The following is a 26,240-nucleotide window of genomic DNA, read 5'->3' on the forward strand; positions in this document are numbered from 1 at the left end:
ATACTTAAAGTTCTAAACCATCTATTGTGTTTTATTGTGCAACTATAGTAATGATAATATTTATAACAATATGTTGAATTTGATAGTTGTCCCTCATATTGTCCCACAACAACATTGAATAGTGTAGATTATTGTACTATGTTTTCTATTTATTTTAAAATTATTTAACAAATTAAATTGTTTTAAAGTAACGCCATTGTTACATTCCCTGGTAGTTGGTTACTTGTATAATTATGTAACTCAGTCATTAACTATTTACTATTTACTATTTGTAAGTAACCAGTAAACATAACTAATTACTTTTTTTTACACTGACTTTTACTTACACTGACTATTAGTTACAACATAGGTGCAAATGTCTCCTTTTTAAAAATATAAAACTGATATAAACATCTATAGCTTACAGTTGGTCACTTCGGCCTAAATCAATCAATGATTTTTTTCAGGTCACCTCGAACTACAGTTTCTCATTAAATCTTAACCACACAAATGCTCTTTAGTATCTGGCATGCCCCGTCCCCTTCAAGACCCTTCTCATTTGCTTTTCATTTGATGTCCCACCCTTTTTCCACATCTCGTGTTGAGATTATGTCAAACATGGAATAAAATGCATATTTCAAAGTTCTTCATGGCACCTTTAATAATGTCAGGCGTTTTATAATGGCATGTGTTGGCTAATCTCTCAGTAGGGTGTATAAAAATCACTCCTGGAGCTGTACACGTCATCTGCTCTCTGCACTTGTCCCTTAAGTGAATTTGTCATTAAATCAATTACTAAGCAAAGATAATGAAGGTGGAAATGTTCAAATAAAAGATGATTAAGGCCAAACTCTGCATTCTTAGCTTAACTATAATGCCAACTTGGAAAAAGAAGTGTTTCGCTTGGATTTACTGTAGATGTCCCATAGTTTCTGTTTTGAAAGGTCACAGAATAAGAGCTACAACCACAGCTAACACCTTCAGGCAGAAGAAAAGCTCTTATTTATATTCCTGTTGACTTTTCAAGGACGATTTATTTAGTTTAGCCTCAGAGCTCATTTCAGTTCAAGCTGTGGCATTTCACAGATTTGTTTTGCACACCATTTTATCTTGTCTTTCAGAATATTACAATATTCCGGCACACCGTTTATCATGGACCTCTTAGAAACGTTAAATGCAATATTAATGACTGATTCTTGTTTACGATCATTGATAGTGACTTTTTAAAATTGTGTTTTTTAGCACAGTTTATCATTCAGGATTTTAGTATTTACCCCTCATTTGTTAAACTATTAATTTTCTGTTTATTACTTTGCAGAATGCCCACCTTGGATGCTGAAGGAAATGAAAGGTTGGTTCTTTTGTCTTTCAAAGCTACAGAACACAACATTAGCGCATCTTGTTAATTATTGTGTACACATGGGGAGGCTGAATGGATGTATCCTGTCATGCTGTGCAGCACTAAACCTTTTCTCTGTGGTGGCTTGTTGGCGTTAATCCCATGGCTTTCTTCTTCTGCTTTTGAGTCACCATCAGCTTTATTGTGGCTTTAGACATATACATTTTACTATTATTAAAATATACAATCTTTTTAATAAATGTGCTATTTTTGAGAGGAGGATCTCTGACATCACTTTCGATCGGCTGTTAGCATTACATTGGGTCTCTAGACAAAATCCCCATAAGGTTTCCCCATAGGCTTTATAGATTATTGCAAATAATAAGCTCAGTGTTCAAACATAGTTTATTATATGTTGTCCATCAAGATAATCTTCTCAATATACTACATCTTGCATGACTTTTGTACCCTAAATACAAGCACTAAAAATGCTAATCTATATACAATAGCTATAGCTTTTAGCTATAAATGAAGTAGCTCGTCTTCTACATCATCACCAACAATGTGCTCCTGATAACTTGTTAAGTTTATTTTTTGGAAAAATGGTCAATGATGAGGATATACACTAACAATTTATTTTAATCTGAATACTATATACATGTGCACAGTGGAGGAAAAAAGTATTGAACATGTCATCATTTTTATCAGAAATTCATTTTAAAGGTGGTGTTGACTCAATTTTCCCCAGATGTTGGTAACGACCAAAGAAATCCATATATGCAAAGAAAATAAATCTAATTAGTTTACAAATATAGTTTTGTGTCATAAAATAAAGTGACAAGGAAAAAGTATCAAGTTCAGCAGTAAAAGCCTTGACAGCAGCTGAAATCTCTCAGTAGGTTTTCAGCAAACCTCTCCCCTTCATCAGTGTAAATTAATATTCACTGCTTCAGTCCCAGCACCTACATTAGCAAGATGATGAAGATGAAACCAGAGTGGACATTTCGGATAATGATTCAAAACACATCTAAGGAAACTCAAATGCTTTCAAAGACAGAAAATCAAGCTATAGAATGGCCTAACCAATCACTGAGTCTACTAAGAAACCCAGAAATGTGAAAAGGGTCTATACTTCTTATGTCGCTTCCTTCACCAATTTCAATTCGCTTTTGAGTTTGTTTCTGTGGTGTATGTTGATGCTAAGCAACAGTGCACTTGCTGCTTTCTGGAAAGTTAAGATGTTTTTACTAACTTCCCCCATTACACATCAACTAAAGTTTGTAATATGATATCATGGCCTCTTACGGCCCTGTTTTTTTACATGCATTTTTATTTTCTTTGCTATTTGAGCTTATTGGAACCTACTTAGAATAAAACTTAAGTATCATCCTTTGATATGATGTACATTTAGAGAAAAAAAGATGTCCATATTTGTAGACTCATGGTCCGAATTTAAATAAAACACAATAAAGTCACCTTTTTGTAATAGAATAAAAAAAACTCTTTATTTCTGCCTCGAACACAGCAGTTCTTTTCTTGACGGTTTTTTAATGCATCAACTCACACACATTTTTTGAACATTTTTTGACTATCAGTAAAAACAAAATGTTTTGCCCATTTTGGACAGTTAAAAATAGAGTTTGGGACATTTCATATGCTGCAAAACAGTTGCAGGATGGCACTGTATGTTTGTAACAAAATATAAAACATAAGACAAGAACTAAAATGTGCTGTCCGGGTATGTGGCCACTAAGCCCTAGGAGGATAGTGAACCACCCTTTTAAGTAAATACTTGAAATGCATTTCACACAGCTGAATTTATATTTTTTAATATGTAGCTGAATTTAATATTCTATTAAGCTTTACAGTTCAATTAAAAACAGCTAATCCAGAATGTTAACAGTTGTGAAACCTTAGTAAAATACCTAAAAAGCTTGTTTCAAATAGATAATGATAATCTGTCACCTACAGTCGGACACAGGCAATTCTCACTCACTGACAACCGTGTCGCACACAGAGCTGATGTGATGCATGTGAGTGCTTAAAAGCTTCCGTGTCCCATTTCCTTGTGCGAAGTAACCGTGCCTAGAAACATAGACTGTAAAAGATATGGATGTAGTATCCGTGACTTCACCCATAGGTTTCTGAAGAACTCAAAAGAAGCTACAAGTAGGCGCAGCAAACCTCGCCATTTTGTTCGCACATCATTGCACCGACCGAGGGTGACCAAATAAGGGCAAAGAGTTGGGAGCGTGAGCGGAGCTACATTTTGCTTAGACAGGATTTTCTTTAGGAGAAACACTTAATGCTCCATTACCAGCAACTTGTTTGTGTTCTGATCACATGTGCTTGGTTGTGTACTATATCAACAAAGTGTTTCGACTTTTAAAAACACTATTGTAATACATTGAGCCACTAAGCATTGTTCTTATGACAGGAGGAAAACGCGAACTAACACTGTATGACAACAGTTCAGATGACTGTTGTAGCCTACAGCTAATCAATCTGTCAGATTCTGGAGAGCATTACAGCTCTAAAGAAAATTATAAATAATAAATGATTTTAAATAAAAAAATACATTTATAAATATGGTATATATGTGTATATGGCTAATCAGGTGGAATCAGCTGAGGTGAAGTGACGTCGACCAGTGAGACCTAGCTGTCTCTCAAGTGGCCACACCCTTAATTATGCTGACTTAATATAACTTAATATAAACGAAACAGATGAGTTATAAAAAATTCACCCCCTCACATTTGTCATGAAGGTAATATTACTTATACGAACCAAAATCGTTCTCTGTACCTGGCTGTAAACACTTTATTTTCTGCTGTAAAGTTGGCCATTTTAACAGTGGGGTCAAAAGAAATCTGCTCTTTTGAGGAGCCAGGACTAGCGAAATTTCTATGCATTGCAGTTTCATTTACTTCCGTATTTGCATCACGAGGGAGAGCGGGAGGTTAAAAAAGACAACTAGTGTGATTGTTTCTCTTTGCAACAGACTGAAAAATAGTGGTATTTTTTACAGTATTTTCAAGAGCTCAAGATTTTTTGAAAGCAGCAGCGGCTACCACTTTCCCTTTAACCATTCTTTGAACAGATTATTAATGAGCTTAATGTTAACCGTGTGCACGTGATTATACTTTCATTATCGCACATGGTTTTTTGGCTTTCTTCTGCTTGGATGTTTTTGTTTATGTGGTGTAATTGATATCCTGTGCAAAAGCATTGCTTTAATAAGAGGTTAACTCTCCATTTATCCATAGTTAACTGATGATCTAGGACCTTTAGCCTGGACAGACTGTTGTGTCTAGTTTTAGGTACTTTTTTAAAAAATGTCCCTTGTTATTAAAAACATTTTTGTTGAATAAAAAGTTATATTTTGTTTGTTTTGACCCATTATTTAAAATTTGTGTCAAGGAAAAAATATGTTTGGTGTGGTCAATGCGACACTATTAAACCACAACCCATTTGCTCATGCTCATTGAGCAAAGTCTTAACACAAAAAATTCAAACAAGTAATTTTAACATGCCTAAGTCAAATTTATGCATATAAAATATATTTTCCCATCAACAAAAATGTGGCTAGTGAAAATGGTGAGTGGTTAGTAACATTGGAAAACTACTAGCTACAGTGGTTAGTGGTCAAAAAAAGTTAATACCAAGCCTACAGTACCTACTTCTGGGCTAAAAAAAAAAAAAGCATCTAGTCAGGTTGCTTAATATTTTTGAGCTAGTTGTTTTCCATTGGGGTGGGGGTGGGGGGGTGGGGGGAGAGAGAGAGAGAGAGAGGGAGAGAGAGAGAGAGCAGAAAACAAGGAGGGAGAAAAAAATATCTGGAAATGACACCAACAGGATTTATGTTGCTTGTACACTAGCCATTAAGTAAGGACTCCAGCATAGACAGCTTCAATTTTAAGAGCTTTCTTATCTACTATAATGGGTAGACTCTGTTAAATACATAAGCTCTGTTGGGAAGGGCTCAGATATTAGCTCTTTGAAGGACTATTAAAAAGCATTTTACTGCAAAGTCGACAGTTGGTGCTGGTGATAAAATGTACTACCGTCCCCTTGATCATCAATAAAACAGCAAGCACTGTCACAATGTGTGAATGTGTGCGCGAGCTGCGTCTGTCCTGTTCTTGGCTGTTGAGCTGGAATGCAGCCAAGAATAGACATCTCTTATTACCGCTGGTGGCAATCACTATGCCATACATTACAAAGCCAAGGTGTATTATTACAGACACTTACAGAGACCATTTCAAAAAGACATCTGCTTTTGCCTGCAATTCACTAAAATAAAAAAGGCATTTGGATACTTTAAAAACACCATCATAAAAAATAAATAAAGTTAATTTCTTTGCTCCAATCATTCTTTGTATGTGACTGACAGTTTTTACAATAAAGTTTGACATCCAATCAAAATCCATTTTTATTACTCAAAAGGAGGATGTTAATAATGGAATACTAACAACATACTACATCAGGGGAAAAAAACCCGATTCATTGGATAAGTAAGTAAGAAAGTTGATTTATATAATAATTTATTTGGGCTAAATGTAAGCAAATTAAATTCATTAATGTTCAACTTAATTATTTTATTTAAATTCAGCCTATATTAATTGTTTGCAACTACTTGCCTTAACAAAACTTAGTAAATCCAATGAATCATTGTTTAAATTTACTAAATACACAGAAAATCTTAAGGCAAGGCAAGTTTATTTATATAGCACATTTCATACACAATGGTAATTCAAAGTGCTTCACATAAACAAGAATAAAAGAAACAAGAAAATAAAAAAGACAAAGAGTTAAAAATGATTAAAAATAGATCAAAAACAGATTAAAATGTGTTAAAATGGGTTTTAAAAGAATGAAAAAGAAAAGAAAGACATAGAAGTGCGATCTGTCAGACGTAGCAAAGTGCTCATTCAGTAAACAGATGTGTTTTCAGTCTTGATTTGAATGCGTCTAATGTTGGAGCACATCTGATCATTTCTGGAAGCTGAATCCCACAGTGAGGGGTGTAGTTGCTGAAAGCGGATTCACCCTGCTTTGACTGAACTCTTTCTAATTTACTTAGAGAGTGATCTGTTGGGTTTGTATGCAGTGAGCATATCTTTAATGTATTGAGGTCCAAGGCCATTTAGTTATTTAAAGACTGCTAATAATACTTAAAAATATATACTGAATGTAACTGGGAGCTAGTATGGAGACCTGAGAACAGGGTTGATGTGCTCGGATATTCTGGTTTTGGTCAGAATCCTGGATTGAACGTTCTGAATGAACTGTCTGACTGGCTTTTTGGGAAGGGCGGTGAGGAGGCCGTTACAGTAATCCAACCTGATGGTGATAAAAGCATGAACAAGTTTCTCTATGTCCTCACTGGAAACAGCAAAGCATCTAATTCTAGCAATGTTTTTGAAATAATTGTATACCGATTTATTTACTGCTTTGACATGACAATTGAAATTTAGATCTGACTCCAGAGTCACACCAAGATTCTTGACCTTATTTTTTGTTCTTTGACTCTTAGAGGCAAGGGACGCATTCACCTTGAGAGCCTCATCTCTGTTCCCAAATGCAATGACTGTTTTCTCTTTGTTTAACTGAAAACTTTTTGGCATATCCAACTGTTATTTCATCAATGCATTGGCAGAGGGTGTCAATGGGCTATATAGGCAGTATGTATAAGTAGGAAACTATTATTTCAGTTACTTGTCACTATTAATGTTTATATATATATATATATATATATATATATATATATATATATATATATATATATATATATATATGACCTCATATATTCCTATATGTGGGGCGAGAGGTATTCTCTTAGTCAGCATTAGACCAAATACATTACAAGAAAAGCGATTAATTACTATACTTAAAAATAAAATTTAGAAAACACATTGCCTTAAATTAAAGATTTTAAAACAAAAAGTGAGTAAACTTATTCAAACTTGGAACCATTAAGTTGACTTGACGTAATTTTTATAATTATGCACAGGTCATTTACTTAATCATTTTTAAGGCAATGCGTTTACTCAATTAAAGTCAACATATTGCTTTTTACAGTGTAGAAACTGTTGATTTATTGTTGAAAATTATGTTGAAAGATTGTCAAATATCAAATGTTGCTAAAAGGTTTAACAAAATACTTAAAGAAATGCAGCAATTTAAACTAATGCTAATTGTGCTGATTGAAACTGCTAATTGTGCCAATTAAAACTAACCGAAACTGCATTGCAATATTAACTTTGATACATATGAAAAGTCTACAAATGTGTTTACATTTTTTGATACTGAACAAACCATCGTTATACAATGTTTTGCCTAATTACCATCACTTGTAATTAACCTAATGTATTCCTAGACCTATATATTCAAAACATAGCTGACTTGTCACACATATAATCCTACAAACCTTATTACTTCTAATTAATGCAACTCTCAATCGTCTAATGAATACTATAAAGTCTGATCTTGAATTGTGATGAAAGTCCAAATGCTCAATAGAAATATCGTTTTTTTCTTACTGCCGACATCATTATGTAAAGCTTCTCTGGGTCAGCTTCACTGCATTGCGATTCATCTATACATGATTACACAGCACTTCTCCAGCCTCCTATTACATGGCATCATTTCTTTTTCAGCACCACTGTGCTTTACATTAAAACTGAAGCAGTGGTGCTGAAAAAGAAATGTTCTGCAGAGGTCACTGTGATAAGCTTGGGGGTGTTTGGTTGTTTATTTATTTATTTATTTTTTCATGAAGCTTTAGGGAAACCTGAAAGTAATATTTATGTATTTTGTGTTTTCAGCCTCCCAGATGCAGCTGCAGAAGGGGATATCAGGTGTGTACACCTAAAACACACATACAAACACAAATATTTTTGTAATGTGATTTTTTTTTATCAATACTAAAGGGAAATTTATATATATATATTTTTCTGTAAGCATTTTTTTAAAAGGAAGTATTAAGTATCAAGAGTTTATTCTTATCATAGGAAACAGATACCGTTTGCTGAAGCACTTTTGTTTTTATTTTGAAGCCACAGTTTACAAAAATGTATTCTGTCATTATTTATTCAACCTCATTGAATAAATGTATAATATACAAATGTATGATTAAATTAAATGGGCAAAAGCATATCAATAATATCTATTGTTTTTTTTCCATTACTAAAATAAAAAACAAAATAAAAACAAAAACAAAAAAAAATTCAACAACACTACATTTTATGATTACATTAAATCTCTAAACGTACACCATGTTGAGCCTTGAGGCAGATGTGCTACAGCAGCAGAAGACCACACCGGGTGCCAATCATTTTAGCTAAGAACAGGAGACTGAGGCTATAATTTGCACAGGCTCAGCAAAATTGGACAATAAAAGATTGGAAAATTGTTGCCTGGTCTGAAGAGTCTCGATTTCTGCTACGACATTCGGACGGTAGGGTCAGAATTTGGCATCAACAACATGAAAGCATGGATCCATCTTGCCTGGTATCAACGGTTCAGGCTGCTGGTGGTGGTGTAATGGTGTGGGGATATTTTCTTGTAACACTTTGGGTCCATTAGTACCAATTGAGCATCATGTCAACGCCACAGCCTACCTGATTATTGCTGCTGACCATGTCCATCTCTTTATGACCACAGTTTACCCAACTTCTGATGACAACTTCCAGCGGGATAGCATGCCATGTCGTAAAGCATGTATTATCTCAGACTGGTTTCTTGAACATGACAATGAGTTTGCTGTACTCAAATGGCCTCCACAGTCACTAGAGCTTAATCCAATAGACCACCTTTGGCATGTGGTGGAACAAGAGATTCGCATCATGGATGTGCAGCCGACAAATCTGCAGCAACTGTGTGATGCTATCATGTCAATATGGACCTAAATCTATGAGGAACATTTACAATACCTTGTTGAATCTATGCCACAGAAGATTAGGCAGTTCTGAAGGCAAAAGGGAGTCCAACTCGATACTAGTAAGGTGTACCTAATAAAGTGGCTGGTTGATGTATTTACTAACATGAAAAACAATGATCAATGCTAGTACACCATCTGAGTTAACATGACCTAACAATGAACGACTGTATTTTCGCTAATGAATAAATATTAACTAACATTAAACCTTTTACTAATAATAGTTCCATTTTATAAAATGTTACTAAGTTTCTTTGTTCTGTTAAATACAAATTAAGATATTGTTAAAAGTGCTGATTGCTATAACCTATTGACTGCAATAGTCATTTTGGGGCAACCAACATTCTTCAAAATATCTGCATTTGTGTTCAACAGAAGCCAAAAAGATTTGTAAAGGTTTAACACCACATGAGGTTGAGTACACTAAAAAAAGCGATTCTTCTGCTTGTTCAAACTGCTTATATAAAATGAGCTGAAACAACACAATTATTGAGATTTATTTGGGGACAACTTAATTTTATGATTAATTGACTTAAATTTTACTTAATTAATATTTGTCTGGACAGATTGAATAAATTGTGTGGAAAGCTTCATTTTTACACTGTAAATGATGAGGTCATTTGAATTTTTAGGTGAACAATCCCTTTCATAGTAGTTGAGCATAATCGTTTGGGCTTTAATATTATAGTAGTGTGCAAGGAATATATAAAATATCTATCTTTATTTTTGTCATCATTGTTTTTGTGTACAGCTTCTTCAAATTATAACTCTTAGTTTAGATCAGATTAAAATAAAAAGCTTGAACAAGCCTTTCTTTTATATTTAAGAGCAACATTGGTGTTGTGAAGGAGGTCACTGATGTTATGGCAACCCCTCTGACAGGAAAAGAGGCGCTGTGGCATACGCTTCCCAGAAGCCCTGGCTCCTAAACACAACACTAGCGGAGAACATCACCTTCGAGATGCCTTTAATAAAGCAAAGGTAAATGACCTGCATTTACTTTAACAGCAAGGATTTTTTTCACAGTATTTACTAGAATATTGTTTCTTCTGGAGAAAATCTTATTTGTTTTATTTCAGCTATAATATAAGCAGTTTTAAACCCATTTTAGTCAAGTTATTAGCCCCCTTAACCCTTGTTTGCTGCTGTGGATGTTTTTATCCACTCTGGGGTGATTTTGAGTCTTAATTTGACCACATGATTTAACCATGATATTTGGTGACAAATCTTTTGACATATTTTGGGAGAATGCTTAGAATATTTTTAAAACTCACCAATACACCCTCGACAAATTTACTATTATTTTATTATGTTGATGGCTGTTTTTGCCCCAATGACTTCCATTATAATGACATTTTTCTGATTGCAAAGCCATGACACCGAACAATGATGCATTCTTTATTTGTTGCTGGTTTTCCTTGTTAGGAAGTGGTAAAAGTTGTGATTCTTACTGTTGATTATCAGTTGCAATGCAATAAAAGTTGAGTTTCTGGCTTAAAATGATATGGTTATATGGAGTGTGTGTGTGTGTGCATGTGTGTGAGAGAGACGTTTGTGCACTATAGACATCTAAACATAGACAGACTTTTTAGACTTTACCGATAGACTTACCGTAGACTTTTTGATCCAATAAATTTTGTTAACATACTTTTTTTTGTCCTACGTACTATCCATAACACAAAATTTGGGCTGTCAGGCAAAATTTGGGTTGTCAGTGAAAATCTAATAGACATCTAAGAATAGGCCAAAACTAGACGAGTCGTCAAATAAACAGAAATGATTGATGACACATATAAAGTCTGTCTAATCTGTCTATGTGATGACTAGTCTAGTTTTGTCTAGTTTTAGACTAGTTTTAGACTAGCCCAAATTTTGTGTTTAATGGATATGTAATAGGTATCTTAATGTAGACAGCTTGGCTAAAACAAGGCTATGGACAGGCTATAGATTTCGTCAAATAGACAGATTAGACAGACTTTATGTGTCGTCATTCATTTCTGTTTATTTGACGACTCGTCTAGTTTTGGCCTATTCTTGGACGTTTATTAGATTTTCACTGACAGCCCAAATTTAGTCTGACAGCCCAAATTTTGTGTTTAATAGACATGTAATAGACATCTAAACGTAGAAAGCTTGACCAAGTTGGTCATTGCAGTCATTCATTTGTGTTTATTTGATGACTCGTCATCAATTCTGTTCACAATTTTTATAGACAATTTCAAGGCGCAGCCTTGGGCTGGAGGGGTTCCGGTTCGGGGACCACAAGATTTCATCTCTGTTATTCACAGACAATGTTGTTCTGTTGGCTTCATTGAGCATGAACCTTCAGCATGCACTGGGGCGGTTTGCTGCCGAGTGTGACGCGGCTGGGATGACAATGAGCACTTCCAAGTCCGAGGCCATGTTGCTCCACCGGAAAAAGGTGGTTTGTCATCTCCAAGTTGGAGAAAAGTCCTTACCCCAGGTGGAGGAGTTTAAGTATCTCCGGGTTTTGTTCACGGTTGAGGGAAGGATAGAACATGAGATCGACAGGTGGATTGGTGCAACATCAGCAGTAATGCAGTCGACGTACCGGTCCGTTGTGGTAAAGAAGGAACTAAGCCGAAAGTCAAAGCTTTTGATTTACCGGTCAATCTATGTTCTACCTCTCACCAATGTTCATGAGCTTTGGGTCATGACCGAAAGGACAAGATCTCGGATACAAGCGGCAAAAATGAGTTTCCTTCGAACGGTAGCAGGGTGCACTCTTATGGATAGGGTGAGGAGCTCTGAAACTAGGTAGGAGCTCGGTGTAGAGTCGCTGCTCCTCCACATCGAGAGAAGTCAGCTGAGGTGGCTCGGACATCTGTTTCGGATGCCTCCTGGATGCCTACCTAGGGAGGTGTTCCAGGCATGTTCCATCGGGAGGAGACCTCAGGGAAGACTCAGGACATGCTGGAGGGACTATGTCTCTCGGCTGGCCTGGGAACGCCTCGGGATCCCCCCGGAGGAGCTGGAGGAAGTTTCTGGGGAGAGGGAAGTCTGGGGTTCTTTCCTAAGACTGCTGCCCCGGCAACCCGGCCTCGGAAAAGTGGCCGAAAATGAATGAATGAATGATAGATGACTTGTCTATTTGTCTAGTTTTGGCCTATTCTTAGATATCTATTAGATTTTCACTAACAGTCCAAATTTTGCTTGACAGACCAAATTTTGTGTTTAATAGACGTCTAAATGTAGACATCTTGGCTAAAACGAGGCTAAGCTTGGGCTGTCAGTGAAAATCTAATAGTAATAATAATTTTGCACAGGCCTTTCTAAAGGTTTAATTTTGCCTAATGATGATTAACAGTAAAAATGAAAAATTTTACCTTTTTCTAAGAAGGAAAAACACCAACAATCAAGAATGCGTGATTATTTGGTTTCATGGCTTTGCAGTCAATAAATGTCAAGTAAAGTCAATGTTTCTTTAAAGCACTTTTTAAAAACAAGTAAAAATGGGTTTTAGGGCTAGATTTAAAAACAGAAAGGGTTGTGGCCTGCCTAACATGGAGAGGCAAACTATTCCAAAGTTTGGGGGCCACCACTGCAAAGTCACGGTCACTCCTACTTATTAAACTTGTGCGTGGAACAGCCAAAAGTACCTAATCAGCACATCTAAGTGTCCTTGATGGAGTGTACAATTCAATTAATGAAGACAAATACCCTGGTGCTAGTCCATTTAGGCATTTAAACACCAAAACTAGAATTGTAAAATGTATCTTAAAACTGCAAGGGAAGACAATGAAGAGAAGCCAGTATAGGTGTAATGTGCTCCTATTTGCGTGTCCCTGTCAGCAAACGAGCAACAGCATTCTGCACCATCTGTAGACAAGTAAGGGAGGCATGGCTAATTTCCACATAGAGGGCATTACAGTAATCTAGTTGAGTCGAAATAAAAATATGTATAACCCTTTCAAAGTCGCTAAAAGAAAGAAATTATTTTGAATAATTTAGATAATTTCCTCAACTGGAAAAAATAGCTTTAATTACTGAATTAATCTGTTAATTCAGTTTGAAGTCACTAACCATAATAACACCCAAGTTTTTTACACTAGATTTTACAAAATGTTTTAACACCCTAAAATTAAAACCAAATGTTTTAATGGAAGTCAATGGGGCAAAAACAGCCACCAACATAATGAAAGGGTAGTCAATTTGAACAGTACACAAGGGTTAAGCAATATTTTTTTCCTGATTGTCTACAGAACAAACTACTGTTATACAATAACTTGATACTAGTATCTTGAATATATTTAGTAAATTATGCACTGTCAAAATTCCAAAGATAAAATAAATCAGTTATTATAAATGAGTTATTAAAACTATTATGTTTAGAAATGAGTTAAAACAAATATTCTCTCAGTTAAACAAAAAATTGGGAAAAAAAAAAAAAATCAGTAGGGCTTTCAACTGTAGACGTGTTTATCAGTTGATTGCTCACTTCATAGAGAGAGGATACTAGATTTGTTGCCAACACATTTATTTAAGAAAGATGACACCATATGGCGTCTAGGTACAGCATTTATGTCTAATGGGCCCGCTGAACACATTAACCTCTGTCAAACACTCAGTTGCTGTAGTGATGTACAAAAGTCAAGTGTTTACCTTCGTTATTTGTGTCCATTCGTCAATATAAAAGCGTTCTTTCTCCCAGTGTGACATTCGATCATTATCGCCTCTTTAAATTTCAGCAGCAGTCATTAGACTGATGTGGTCTTCGGTAAGTGTCTCTCTGTGAGCTGATGAGTCTTGTAATCTCTCTTGTATATTCAAATTCCCTGGAGCCTCCACAGCTGGCAAGTGTCAACAGTGTCTCTACTGAAAATACATGAATTTAGGACACATTTTACACTAGAGATGTGCTTCTCAGGAATAAGGCCAATATGATACGCAACTCAATGCATAGCCAATAATACAATACATAAAAATCAACACAAGCTCATTCTGAAAACGCAGTACCACAGACGTTTCTGGAGACCGCGAATTATGTAGCTGGAGGTACGTATGGCTGCATTTCATTTTTTTAATTGAACGATACGGGGCGGTATCACGCCGTTCATTTGACTGCTTACCCCCGTGTGAAGGGCTGCAACCAGTTTGTCTGGCTAGCTCGTTGTGTATGTTGGCGAACTTGAGATGCAGAAAGCAGTTGACCATAATGACGATGACCGGGTTCGATTCCGGGGAAGATCGGTTTCAGAAATCAGGTAAGACAAAAACAGATTCCAAAAAATAGTGAACAACAGGGTGAGGATGTGGTAAAATTCAAAAACGTGGTAAAAGTCTTTTTGGGGAAGTAAGTGGGTATGCGGGTCAATCTGTAAAATTGGTTGGGTTTAGAGAAGGAGGAGGGTGGGTCAGTCGATTGGCCGGTCGCCCAGCAAACTATTCAGTCATTCAGTCGGTCGACAGCGGCCTCTGGTGAGTTTACACGGGAACAGCACGGACGCGAGCTGCACTAGCGAGAGACATTTGAGAATCGAAAAAGCACACATAGAGGCCTCTCGCGGATTCTTGAAAACAAAAACTGCAAAAAAATGGACCTCCCGGGACGTATTTTGTAGCCTCCAGAAACGTCCACGGGACTACGTTTTTAGATCGAGCCTGGGTTGATAAAAAAAAAAAAAATATATATATATATATATATATATATATATATATATATATATATATATATATATATATATATATATATATATATATATATATATATATATATATACCCCATCACGATGCAGTGCAATTTGAGCTTAATCCGGTTCCATTCAACACGATGCAATAGAAAGATGCTATAGAAAAAATATAAATCTTCAGATTAAGCTCAGTTCCTTTATAATACTAATAGAAAAGCTGTGAAATTACTTGCTGCCTCTCTCACATAGCATAGACTACTATTATAGCTTTGCAGATTTTCTGTTTGGTTTTCCTATAGTTTTCTGATAGCATTCAATAGTTCCAACTTAGCTGATTGATAATAGAGCTTGTTTGGCACACTGTCCCGGGAGAGAGCCCTGAGCTTATAAGATTTAGGGGCTTTTGAGCTCAGGCAGATCTCGATGAACTCCCCCGACTTGTCTCTGGCTAGGGATGGCTAAAGACTGATATACAGCTTACTAAGAGCTTGACTATGATGCCAATTTGGAATGTTTATTTTTCTTGAGTCATGTGTTTTTGAACTGTGGAATGAAACCGGGGAGCCCGAGGTAAACCCACGCAAGCATGGGGAAAAACAAGGAAACTACCTACTGAACCTACTAGTTCAGTAGGGACTTTAACTAGTAACATTCTTGTTGTGAGTCAACAATGCTAATCACTGGGCCGCTGTGTTGCCCACTCTAAAAAAGGGAGGGGGAGTAGGGGTGGGAGGAAGGATTCTTCAAGACGAAGATATTTGAGGTATGAAACTCTGGTTATTTACAGTGAGTTAGGAGTCGTGTGATTCTTGAATCATGTGGAAAACGTGTGTGTGTGTGTGTGTGTGTGTGTGTGTGTGTGTGTGTGTGTGTGTGTGTGTGTGTGTGTGTGTGTGTGTGTGTGTGTGTGTGTGTGTTTGAGGGGTGTATAATTAGTCAGTGTAATAAGTCCTGAACAGCTTCAGCTGTGTGTGTTTGCAATCATGGTGGATCTGGACCAGGTGTCTGAGCGAAGTGCATGATGGCATTTATGGTTCATTAAAGTGCCAAATTTGTAGTTCTTCAGCGACTGCACTGGCTGGATCGCTGGTGATTGTAACACCTATGGGGTACATATCAGTAATGAGCCGAAGTTGAAAATTTTGATGGGTTTGTGAATGTAATTTTAATACCATTCGAAGTAGTTTGTGTCTTAAAGGTGCAGTATGTACATCTCGTCACTAGAGGGCACATATTCAAAACAAACAAAAAAAGTGTAGTTTGATCATGCACTAAGCGAGTGTGGAATCATGGGAGTTGTCATCTTCATTACATCCTACAGAAGTCATGCAAAAATCATGTTCATAGATAAGCTAAAGTGCACTTATTATCATGGTAGTATGAAGCAGAGTAATGTGAAAAGCTATCGAAGCGAAATGAAACCGCTGAAGCAATTGCTAATAAAAGCAGCGGAGCTTCTAATTAGCCACAGTTGACCACTTCTAGTTCTTTCAGTCATGATCACATGGGGAAAGAAGCAGTGCTGTTTTATTAACCTAAATATCTTTTAAGGTACAGTTATAATGCTGCTCTGTGCAGTCGAATAAATCACACAACATATTAAAGCGTCTTTTTTAGCATATTTAGCATGTGTGACGTCATTAGCATGGTGACACAGTATGTGACTCTAGTTTAAATCTTCAAAACAATTGAGATAATGTAAGTATTTAAGTCAGCAAAACACCAATGTTCTGGTAGGTTTTGCATATTGCATATTGTGCCTTTAATTAGCTATTATATCACTAACAGAGTCCATGCAGAGAATCGGTCATTCATTATTAACCACCAAATCTATTTCTACATGAATATTTTAAAAAGTAATAAAGATAGATTGCCACATAGTGTTACATTTCTATCCAACTGTGCTTCAGTCACGTATCTGTTGTTGTTTCCAGGTACAGAGCAGTAATTGAAGCATGTTCTCTCCAGCCGGACATTGACATCCTGCCTCAGGGGGACCAGACGATAATCGGAGAGCGGGTCAGTGTGCCGCCCATGCGACTTTAGTGACGCATTTAATTTCCAGCCATCTGGAATGCTTTTAGTACTAAACATAGTAGAGTTTCACTTATGAACATCCATAATGAATTCCACTAACAAACACACATTTAGTGTGGAACATCCTCGTGTTTTAGTATCCAAGCAGCTGTTTAAAGGACACCCTGTCTTTTGTTTACTCTTGTTCAGTCAGGTTTTTATTTCAGGTCACATTTAAGGTTGTAAATGGCCTAAAAGCTGCCTTCCACCTCATTTAAGCAGTGTTAGCCCGGTCAACACGATCGATTGTTATGCTAGATGTGTATAGTACGTTACCGTAACAACTTCTACCCCATGTCCCCTTTCTAATGAGGTGTTTTATCAATAATGCCTTGCTTGTAACTTTCTCCTTCATAAACTTTCCAGGGTATTATTCTTTCTGGAGGCCAGAGACAACGGATTAGTGTGGCTCGAGCTCTTTATCAAACTACCAATGTGGTGTTCCTGGTAGGTTAAGATACATCTGTACTAATAGTGAAGTAAGACATCAATTAATTACTTGTCTGTTTTCACAGGATGATCCTTTCTCTGCACTAGACATTCACTTAAGTGATCATCTGATGCAGGAGGGTATTCTTAAACTATTGAGGGAGGAGAAGAGAACGGTGGTGATTGTGACACACAAACTACAGTATCTTCCTCATGCAGACTGGGTACTGCTCATTTTCATTTTCTTTCACACAGGAACACTCCATTATTTAGAAAATAGGCTCATTTTACAACTCCTCTAGTGTTAAACTGTTGAGTTTTACTATGTTTAAATGTGTTTAGGGAATCTCTGGGTCTGGCTCGAGTACATATAGCTTAGCTTAGCATAAATAATTCAATCGGATTAGACCATTAGCATTGAATTTTGAATTTTGTTATTACATCAGTATTAAGACAGACAGAAATGAAAAGTTGCTAATTTCTAGGTTGATAGGACGAATCAGACAATGTTTTGGAATATGTCTGGTAAATGTAGGTGGCATAGTGAATGTAATCATTTGAAGTGGTCAGTTTCTTATCTAAATCATTACATGAACAACAATTAGCATCTCACTAAAAATGACCAAAAGCTTGACTTTTCTATTTTTACGTCTGTATTAAGACAGACACAAATTAAAAAGTTGCTTATTTCTAGGCTAATAGGAGGAATCAGACTGCTTTGGAATATGTTTGGTAGTTTTGGTGGCATTGTGAATGCATTTTTAATACTATTTGAAGTAATCAGTGTCTTAAAGGCACAGTGTGTAAATCTTGTCACTAGAGGGCACATATTCAATACCCAAAAAGTGTAGTTTGATGAAGTGTGGAATCATGGGAGTTGTCATCTTCAGCACATCTTGCGGATCTCATCCAAAAATTAAATTAGTTTTTAGCTTAGCTTAGCATAGATCATTAAATCAGATTAGACCATTAGTATCTCGCTCAAAAATGACCAAAAGCTTGAAATTTCAATTTTTACATCTGTATTAAGACAGACATAAATTAAAAGTTGCTCATTTCTATGTCGATGGGAGAAGTCAGACAATGCTTTGGAATATGTCCAGTAACTTTCGGCAGCATTTTTATACTAATTGAGGTGTTTAAAACACAAAAAGTGTAGTTTGATGAAGTGTGGAATCATGAGATTTGTCATCTACAGCACATCTTACAGATCTCATGCTGAAATCCTATTAGCTTTTAGGTTAGCTTAGCATAGATCTTGAATCAGATTAGACCATTAGCATCTCACTCAAAAATGTCCAAAATCTTGACTTTTTTATTTTTACATCTGTATTAAGACATACAGAAATTAAAAGGTTGCTCATTTCTAAGTTGGCATCTTCATTATTTATGGATCTCAAGGTGAAATCATAGTAGCTTTTAGCTTAGTTTAGCATAGATCATTAATTTGGACTTGATCATTAGCTTTTCGCTCAAAATTACCAAAGTGTTTGAATCATTTTCTGTGTTTACATTGTGTAGTAAGACTAGTAACTATACTCTCATTCATTTTTATTTATTTTTACTTTAATTTTAATATTCTAGAAACGTTGATGCTGTATAATGGCTGCGGCTTCGTAGCGATATTACACAGATTCTAACTGGTGGTGGAAGTTGGTTCTGGGGACTATTTTCAGGCACTGTGTAATTTAATTGCACTTGTTGCAACCATGTTATGACAACACAGTTCCTTGCTTTTTTGCATTGGATAGAGTAATCTATAGTTCATAGCTGTAAAGGCTAGAAGATAGCAACCATTTTGTTTTTCATTGATTAATACATGATCTAACTACAGAAGTCAAGTTTTCAATAGGAAAATAATCTGAAGGTCATATTTTAGCAAGATGCTTATGGTCTAATCCAATTCAATGATCTATGCTAAGCTATGCTAAAAGAGATGCTGCCAGACCTGCAGATTGGCTCACTGGATTCAAAAATGGTAAAAAAAAAAAAAAAAACACTGACATTTGTTGTTTGTTCAAAATACTTAATTATTAAAAGATGAAACAACACAATTCTTGAGGTTTTTTTGGTGACAACTTAAATGTTGGCAATGCATGGCGCAGTAGGTAGTGCTGTCGCCTCACAGCAAGAAGGTTGCTGGTTTGCTGATTCAAACTTCGGCTCGGCTCAGTTGGCGTTTCAGTTAGACTGCATTCCTCCTGGTGTTACGGTTTCCCCCACTGTCCAAAGACATGTGGTACAGGTGAATTGGGTTGGCAAAATTGTCCGTAGTGTATGAGTGTGTGTATGAATGAGTGTGTGGATGTTTCCCGTAGATGGGTTACGGCTGGAAGGGCATCCGCTGCATAAAAACGTGCTGGATAAGTTGGCGGTTCATTCCGCTGTGGTGACACTGGATTAATAAAGGGACTAAGCCGACAAGAAAATGAATAAATGAATAAACTTAAATGTTTCATGTTTAATTACCTTAATTTTGTAAAAACTAATAAGTTAAAATAATTCCTTCTTGTTGTCCCACAATCAGTTGTGTGGAACCCAACATTTGTACAGTGTAGATCAGGTTTAATGCAGAAATCATTGACACTTCTCTGGTAAAGGTAAAAGGGGAATAAATAGAGGAATTGTTGAATATGTGTGCTGCTGTGCTCTTAGTAGAATCCTAATTTAAAAGTCAAATCTCACAAAGCCTGAATAATAAATTATTAGCTTTTATTCATTATCTGTCACGTACATCCTAAACCTATAGAAATCGTTTTAGAGGAATCCCCTAATGCATTTTATTTATAGCTCAGAGTTTATTGTAAAGGATGAATTATTTCATTTCTGTTACATTTTCAGCTGAAAATCCTGCTGACACAATTCATTATACACCAAACTGAGCGAAATAGACCATCTGGTCTGAAGAAAAATCTAATTAAATCCCCGTTTGGCCACTATGAGAGGAATCAAACCGCAGACCAAACCAAAGCCATTCAATCAAAATAGGGTCACTGGGGTTTTAGAATAAGCAAAATCAAAAATTATTCTTCAGCCTAACCTGATTTAGTTTTTCGCCAGAACAAAAAGGCCAGGAAACTGTGGACAAAAACACTTTATGTAACATGAATATACTCAGCCTTGCCCCTTCAGAAACACTCCGGTGCATAAAAGACCTGCATTTTAAGCTTCATCCAGGGGTATTTCACCAAAAAAAAAAAAAGATAATTCTGTCATCATTTACTCACCCTTCACTTGGTTTAGACCATTCTGAGTTTCTTTTTTTTTTACATAAAAGCATGGAACGTGTAACAGTTGACTCCTGGGGCCCTATCTTACACCCGGCGCAAAAAGGCACAAGACATGTTTTGCTCGATTTGTTATTATTTTTAGACCACCGCAACCTAGAGCTGCACAACTAATCGTAAAAAGATTGCGATCTCGATTTGACCCCCTAGACAATCTTAATCCAGCATATCTACGATTCTGTCAATCATATTTTCAAGTTCAGGAAAGATGCAATGGTGGCCGCACAAGTCTTCACATTGTTTTACATACGTTGTTCAGCAAGGTAGACACCTCCAATTGGTTTTGAAGGAGTCACATGCTGTATTTATAAGATATAGTGCACCTCAAAAATGTAGTTTGTGTCTTCATGTAAAGTATTTGCGACCGAAAAATCACAGGTGACGTGAGCTGACCGTCAGCTTTTACCACAGGGAGGGCGGGCACGCGCACGCTTTTGAATTAAGTTTACTTTAGTGAAAAGAACCTGCATAAACTGTGAATAACAGGTAATAAAGTTGTAAATAACATTCTATTTTTGGCACAGAGTGATCGTTAGGGAGGAATTAAAATAGACTACTCCATTGACCAAGTAAAAGCTGTGCAAGTTGTATGTGCCTATGCAGGTCCAAACACTTACACATTACTTAATACAAACAGGAAGTACACCTCTACACAAATATATTTAGGATAGGATTAAAATGTTACATAAATATAAAAAAAAAACTACCTCCATGCCTTCTTTATCTCGGGGGGCTTTTTCAGTTTATTCATGGCAATTTGCATTTGTAAAATGTTATTATTAGTAGCAGTGTTATTAATATATGCATATTCATATTTATTTTAATAAAAACTAGTTTAGATTTGTCCACCTGTCGGGTTTTGGAGACGTATGCATCACTTTTTGGGGCAAAAGAATAAGATATGTGGATATAACTCAGTTTAAACACTTCATTATTTTTGTTCATTTATTCGTTTGCTGAAAATTAGAACTAAATTTAGAAATATTTTTTAAACAAATCTTTGCGCTTAACAAACAAAATTAAATATGTAGGCTGGTGGATGTCTTCAGTGGAGTGCGAACAACACAGTTTTCTTTATCCACAAAGGTAAAGAGTAAAAGTAAAGTAAAGAGAAAGTAAAGTGGCCAAATGGAGAAGACACATTCTTTATCCTCGTGCTGCAGATGGTCTGTTTAACTGTTTTCTCGCTATTGAAGATGAAGTTTTTCCACTTACAAGGTTCGCTATGCAATAAGCTAATGAGCCATGGCGTGGCACAACTGACTCATATAGGGAATGGGAGGTCAGATCCTGATTGGTATAATGCACATAATGGTCAATACACACCCATTACTTATTAAGGGAATAGACCATACACTAGGGCACAAACCATATTTTTCCAACCTTAAAATAGCAAAAGTGGATTCGGACATGCCCTTAATGCTTTTTCATCATGTGCTTTAGACTTTGCGCCTAGATCATTAAAAAAGAGCCCCTAGTATTTATTTTTCCTACTATGGATGTCAGTGTTTACAGGTTTTCAGCTTTCTTCAAAATATCTTGTTTTGTGTTCAACAGAAGAAACTCAAAAAAGCATTACAACCACTTAAGGGAGAGTTAACAGTGAGAACATTTTCATTTTTGGGTGAACTATCCCTTTAAAAATTATTTACAATTTTACCTTTTAGCATTATTATAGAAGTGTAATGCTACACACAAAAATATGGCTATGACTTTACATTTAAAAAGTCAACACACAAAAAAACTGTTCTTAGAAGTTGAACTCAATTAAATTAATTTGTGAATATAAAAGCAGAAAAAGACAAAGAAAAACTTTGGTATTGGCATTCATCTTTGTGTTTTCATCGATTTATGTATATAAGGAGCTCTAAAATTTAATTTTAGTACTTTCAGAGTAGTTTTAGAGTCCGTGCATCATGTTGACAAGGCAAAGTTATAATATTGGTTAAAAAACATTATGTTAACCTGCATTTATTTTTTAAATTACTCATTTTATTGCTAATTAAAGTAACTTTGTATAAAAGGATCTACTAAAAGAATTAATGTAAATCAATCAACTCATGGCATCATTACCAACCTTGTTATTATAAATTAATTAAGTCTCTTGTCTCTTTCATTTTGACCCTGGTTGATGAATTGCCTTGTTAATTGTCCTCTTTATGGCACTCAATAAATCACCAGCAGTCAAGAGTTTTTCAACTCCCTGTTCTTTGGACATAGCCACTTTAGGCTGTCAGACAGTTACGGGTATGCTTGTTGTTAAATATTGTCTTTGCTTCTCATGGGACATTTAAAAAGTCCACCTTCTGTAAGAAGAAAGAAGTAATAATCAATGTTTGTCGTTTTTATTTGTAGATCATCGCGATGAAGGATGGCAGCATACAGACAGAGGGAACATTAAAGGACATCCAAAAATCTCAGCCTGAGCTCTTTGAGCAGTGGAAGACTCTGATGCACAGACAAGACAAGGAATTTGAGAAGGTAGACTGCTGAAAATAAATGAGATATGAGAGAAAGCGTTTTGAAGGTCAAGTTCATTTGTTTTGCTTTGTAAAGCCAAAATACTCACTTGAGCTTTTTTGTTGACATCTGTTTGCATTGTTTGAGAGATTAACCTGGGTTTCTGCTGATTAAAATGCAAGCTTAGCAATCAAGTGCGCAATATTTATGGGATACACTGTGAAGAGAATGCATGTAAATGTTGGCATAAAAAAAAGGCAGTGACGGAAATGAATTCAATTCTCTAAACAAGTGCCAAATGTGCCATCTAGTGGCCAACAAAGCTACCAATCAGGTATTTGAATAGTCAGTCTATGTCCTAAAATACAGTAGTGCTAATGGAATCTCTTTTAACACTAGGACATCTTGAATTATATAACTACCGGAATGGCCAGAGTGGTTAATCTGACCATTTTCACATAAGTCATATGAGATACTAGAACTGAGATTGAATGTCTGTCATCATAAATCAGAAAATGTTGGAACAGTATGAAAAATGTGAATAAAAATAGAAAGTAGTGATTTCTAAATTTACTTTGACTTGTATTTAATTGCAGATGATAAAACAAACATTATTTAACGTATTCCTCATGTGTTTTTTTTTTAAATAAACACACTAGGTTCCAAAAAATTTGGAACAGCAAAGCATGTACCTCTGTAATGTTGCTATTTGTTTTCACAACATTTAAAAAATGTTTAGGGACTGAAGACACCAAGTGATGAAGTGTTTCAAGTGTTATTTTGTCCAACACTTCCTGCAAACAAGTCTTAAAGTGGGCAACAATACAGGCTCTTCATTGTCGCATTTTGCACTTCAAAATGCACTGCACATTATCTTTTGGAGACAGGTCAGGACTGCAGGCAGGTCAGTTAAGTACCTGTATCCTCTTCCTCCGCAGCTAGGACTTTGTAATGTGTGCAGAATATGGTTTTGCATTTCCTGCAGACACAAAATGTCATGAGGTGTCAATGTTGGGTTGGATTTAGATCTCCAGCGTCTATAGACAATGTTATTTTGACGTCCAATAATGACGTGAAATGACGTTGATATTTTGTTGATTTTAGGTTGTGTTGGAAAATGGCCCAAATCCAATGTCGAGCCAACTTCTTAAACCAACATCATAGTGACATCAAATATTGACATTTATTTATCTGGTTTGGCAACCAAAATCCAATGTCTGATTGACGTCATAGTGGTAACGTCCACACAACATCAAGCTGTAACATCATTAGACGTTGATATTTGGTTGGAAAGTAACCAAAATACAATGTCTATCCGACATTGGATATCGATGGCGGCCTAACGTTGGGTTCTGATGTCAACACGATTTTTATGTTTTTGGCAACAGAAACTTATGTTTCTGTTGTCAAAAATGAGTCATGAATATTTAAAGGCAAGGCAATAAGTAGCGAACACTGAAATGCATTTAGACAATTTGCTATGGTAATTCAAAGTAGAAATATTCAGATAACAAAGTTAGAAAGAAATATACACACCATTTTTTTATTATAGTTACTGTATATATTTTAACACTCATTCAGAAACGTTTGGCTTAGGCCTTAATTTATCAGTGGCTGCCACAGCAGAATGAACCTAGCAATTGCTCTTACGTATGTTTTATGTGGCAGATGCTCTTTCCTAGGTGTCTTCACCTAGCAATGTAAAACACCCATACACTCTCTCACACACAAACTCGAACTCTACAAACAATTTTGTTTTACTCAGTTCAACTCATATCCGATCGTCGGCATTTACACAGCACACGGCAAAGGCACAATGACCAGGAAAAAAAAGACCAGGCGCTGATTAATAGCTGCTAATTAAAGAATGCTCTTTACTCTATTCCTGTATGTAATCTATCTGTTTGCAGCTTTTGACAAGCTTTTACTATAGTTTATGACAGAAAGGTTCTCATTTGTCCATCTTCTTTTGATGTATAGGCTTATTTAAACATTTAGGCATCTTAATGTTATATCCATGGCGTGATTTATGCACGTGATGTATCCATGCACTAGTTTTATATTAGTTTATATTGGTTACGTGGCTGACATTGCGCTCTCTCGTTCTTGTTAACATGCCTAAATGCCTGTGCTATATAAGTTCTCGCGTATGAGATTTAAGGTTTGGGACTCTGCTGAAGTCTGATCTGAAATGAAAGCACCAGTGTTGACGTCATTCGCTATGGTTTTTAATGACGCGTGACTGGCATTGACAAGTGAAAATCCGATCTACCTGCTTACACTGCAGACATGAGAACACAGATCGGATTCCTATCGGATAAATTTCCACATATGAACAAGACCTGAATCTGATTTGAGTAAATCGGAATCCACGTGATTTGTTCCTGCTTACACGTACATGGGCCATATCCGATCTGTGCCACATGGGAGAAAAAAAAAATCGTAATTGAGTCACTTGAACAGTGCAGTGTAAATGCGGCCTTAGATAACACCTCCATCATAGTCTCAGATCTTTAAACATGCTGAATGAAGGACATTTTCAGTGACACAAATGCCAAATAAACACAGTTTGCATAACTAATAAACAGACCTTTGATCTACTTTACTTAATCAGTGGAATAGACTAACCAGAATGTCCTGTTTTCTGTTATTCATGGTTCCAGGAGACGGTAGATGAAAACATGACGGTGCTGGAAAGAAAAAACTTGCGGCGAGCCATGTACTCCAGAGAGGCTTTGAAGACTGAGGAAGATGAGGAAGGTAAGAGTACAAGAGCTTGAAATTTTATATAACAATGCACAAAGACAATGTGGGGCCCTGCAAGGAGTCCTCATTAATCTTCATTAAAGATTTGTGTGACAAGTGGGGTTGTGCCTCATGTTTTATTCATAATATTTGCTGACTGCAGCTTCAGGAGGGAAAGCCAGTTTTCTAACAGTACTCTAGCATGCCTTGCAGTTTTTCTGTGATTGCATTTGTAAGTTCACCTGGAAAGATTACCTGAGTTTAATAAGATCATTGATGTGCATTCCTGTCCAAGCTGTTGATGTGAACGGTTTATGCCAGGATGTATGAATGCC

At 36.1% G+C, this 26,240-nt stretch overlaps 1 protein-coding gene across 5 annotated transcripts in view; it reads left to right on the forward strand.

Annotated features, from left to right (window-relative positions):
• The window catches only part of abcc8 (ATP-binding cassette, sub-family C (CFTR/MRP), member 8), a 129,631-nt gene that overhangs the window by 70,621 nt on the left and 32,770 nt on the right, over positions 1-26,240 (forward strand). For 4 of the 5 annotated variants that reach the window (XM_073942065.1, XM_005170687.6, NM_001172647.2 and 1 more), the window contains 8 exon segments: positions 1,298-1,330; positions 8,146-8,178; positions 10,140-10,238; positions 16,843-16,927; positions 17,351-17,431; positions 17,500-17,637; positions 23,056-23,181; positions 25,824-25,920. In XM_073942065.1, coding sequence (XP_073798166.1) covers positions 1,298-1,330; positions 8,146-8,178; positions 10,140-10,238; positions 16,843-16,927; positions 17,351-17,431; positions 17,500-17,637; positions 23,056-23,181; positions 25,824-25,920 — 692 coding nt within the window. 5 annotated transcript variants of the gene reach the window in all.

The sequence above is a fragment of the Danio rerio genome, chromosome 25 (genome assembly GCF_049306965.1).
Source record: "Danio rerio strain Tuebingen ecotype United States chromosome 25, GRCz12tu, whole genome shotgun sequence".
Lineage (NCBI taxonomy): Eukaryota > Metazoa > Chordata > Actinopteri > Cypriniformes > Danionidae > Danio > Danio rerio.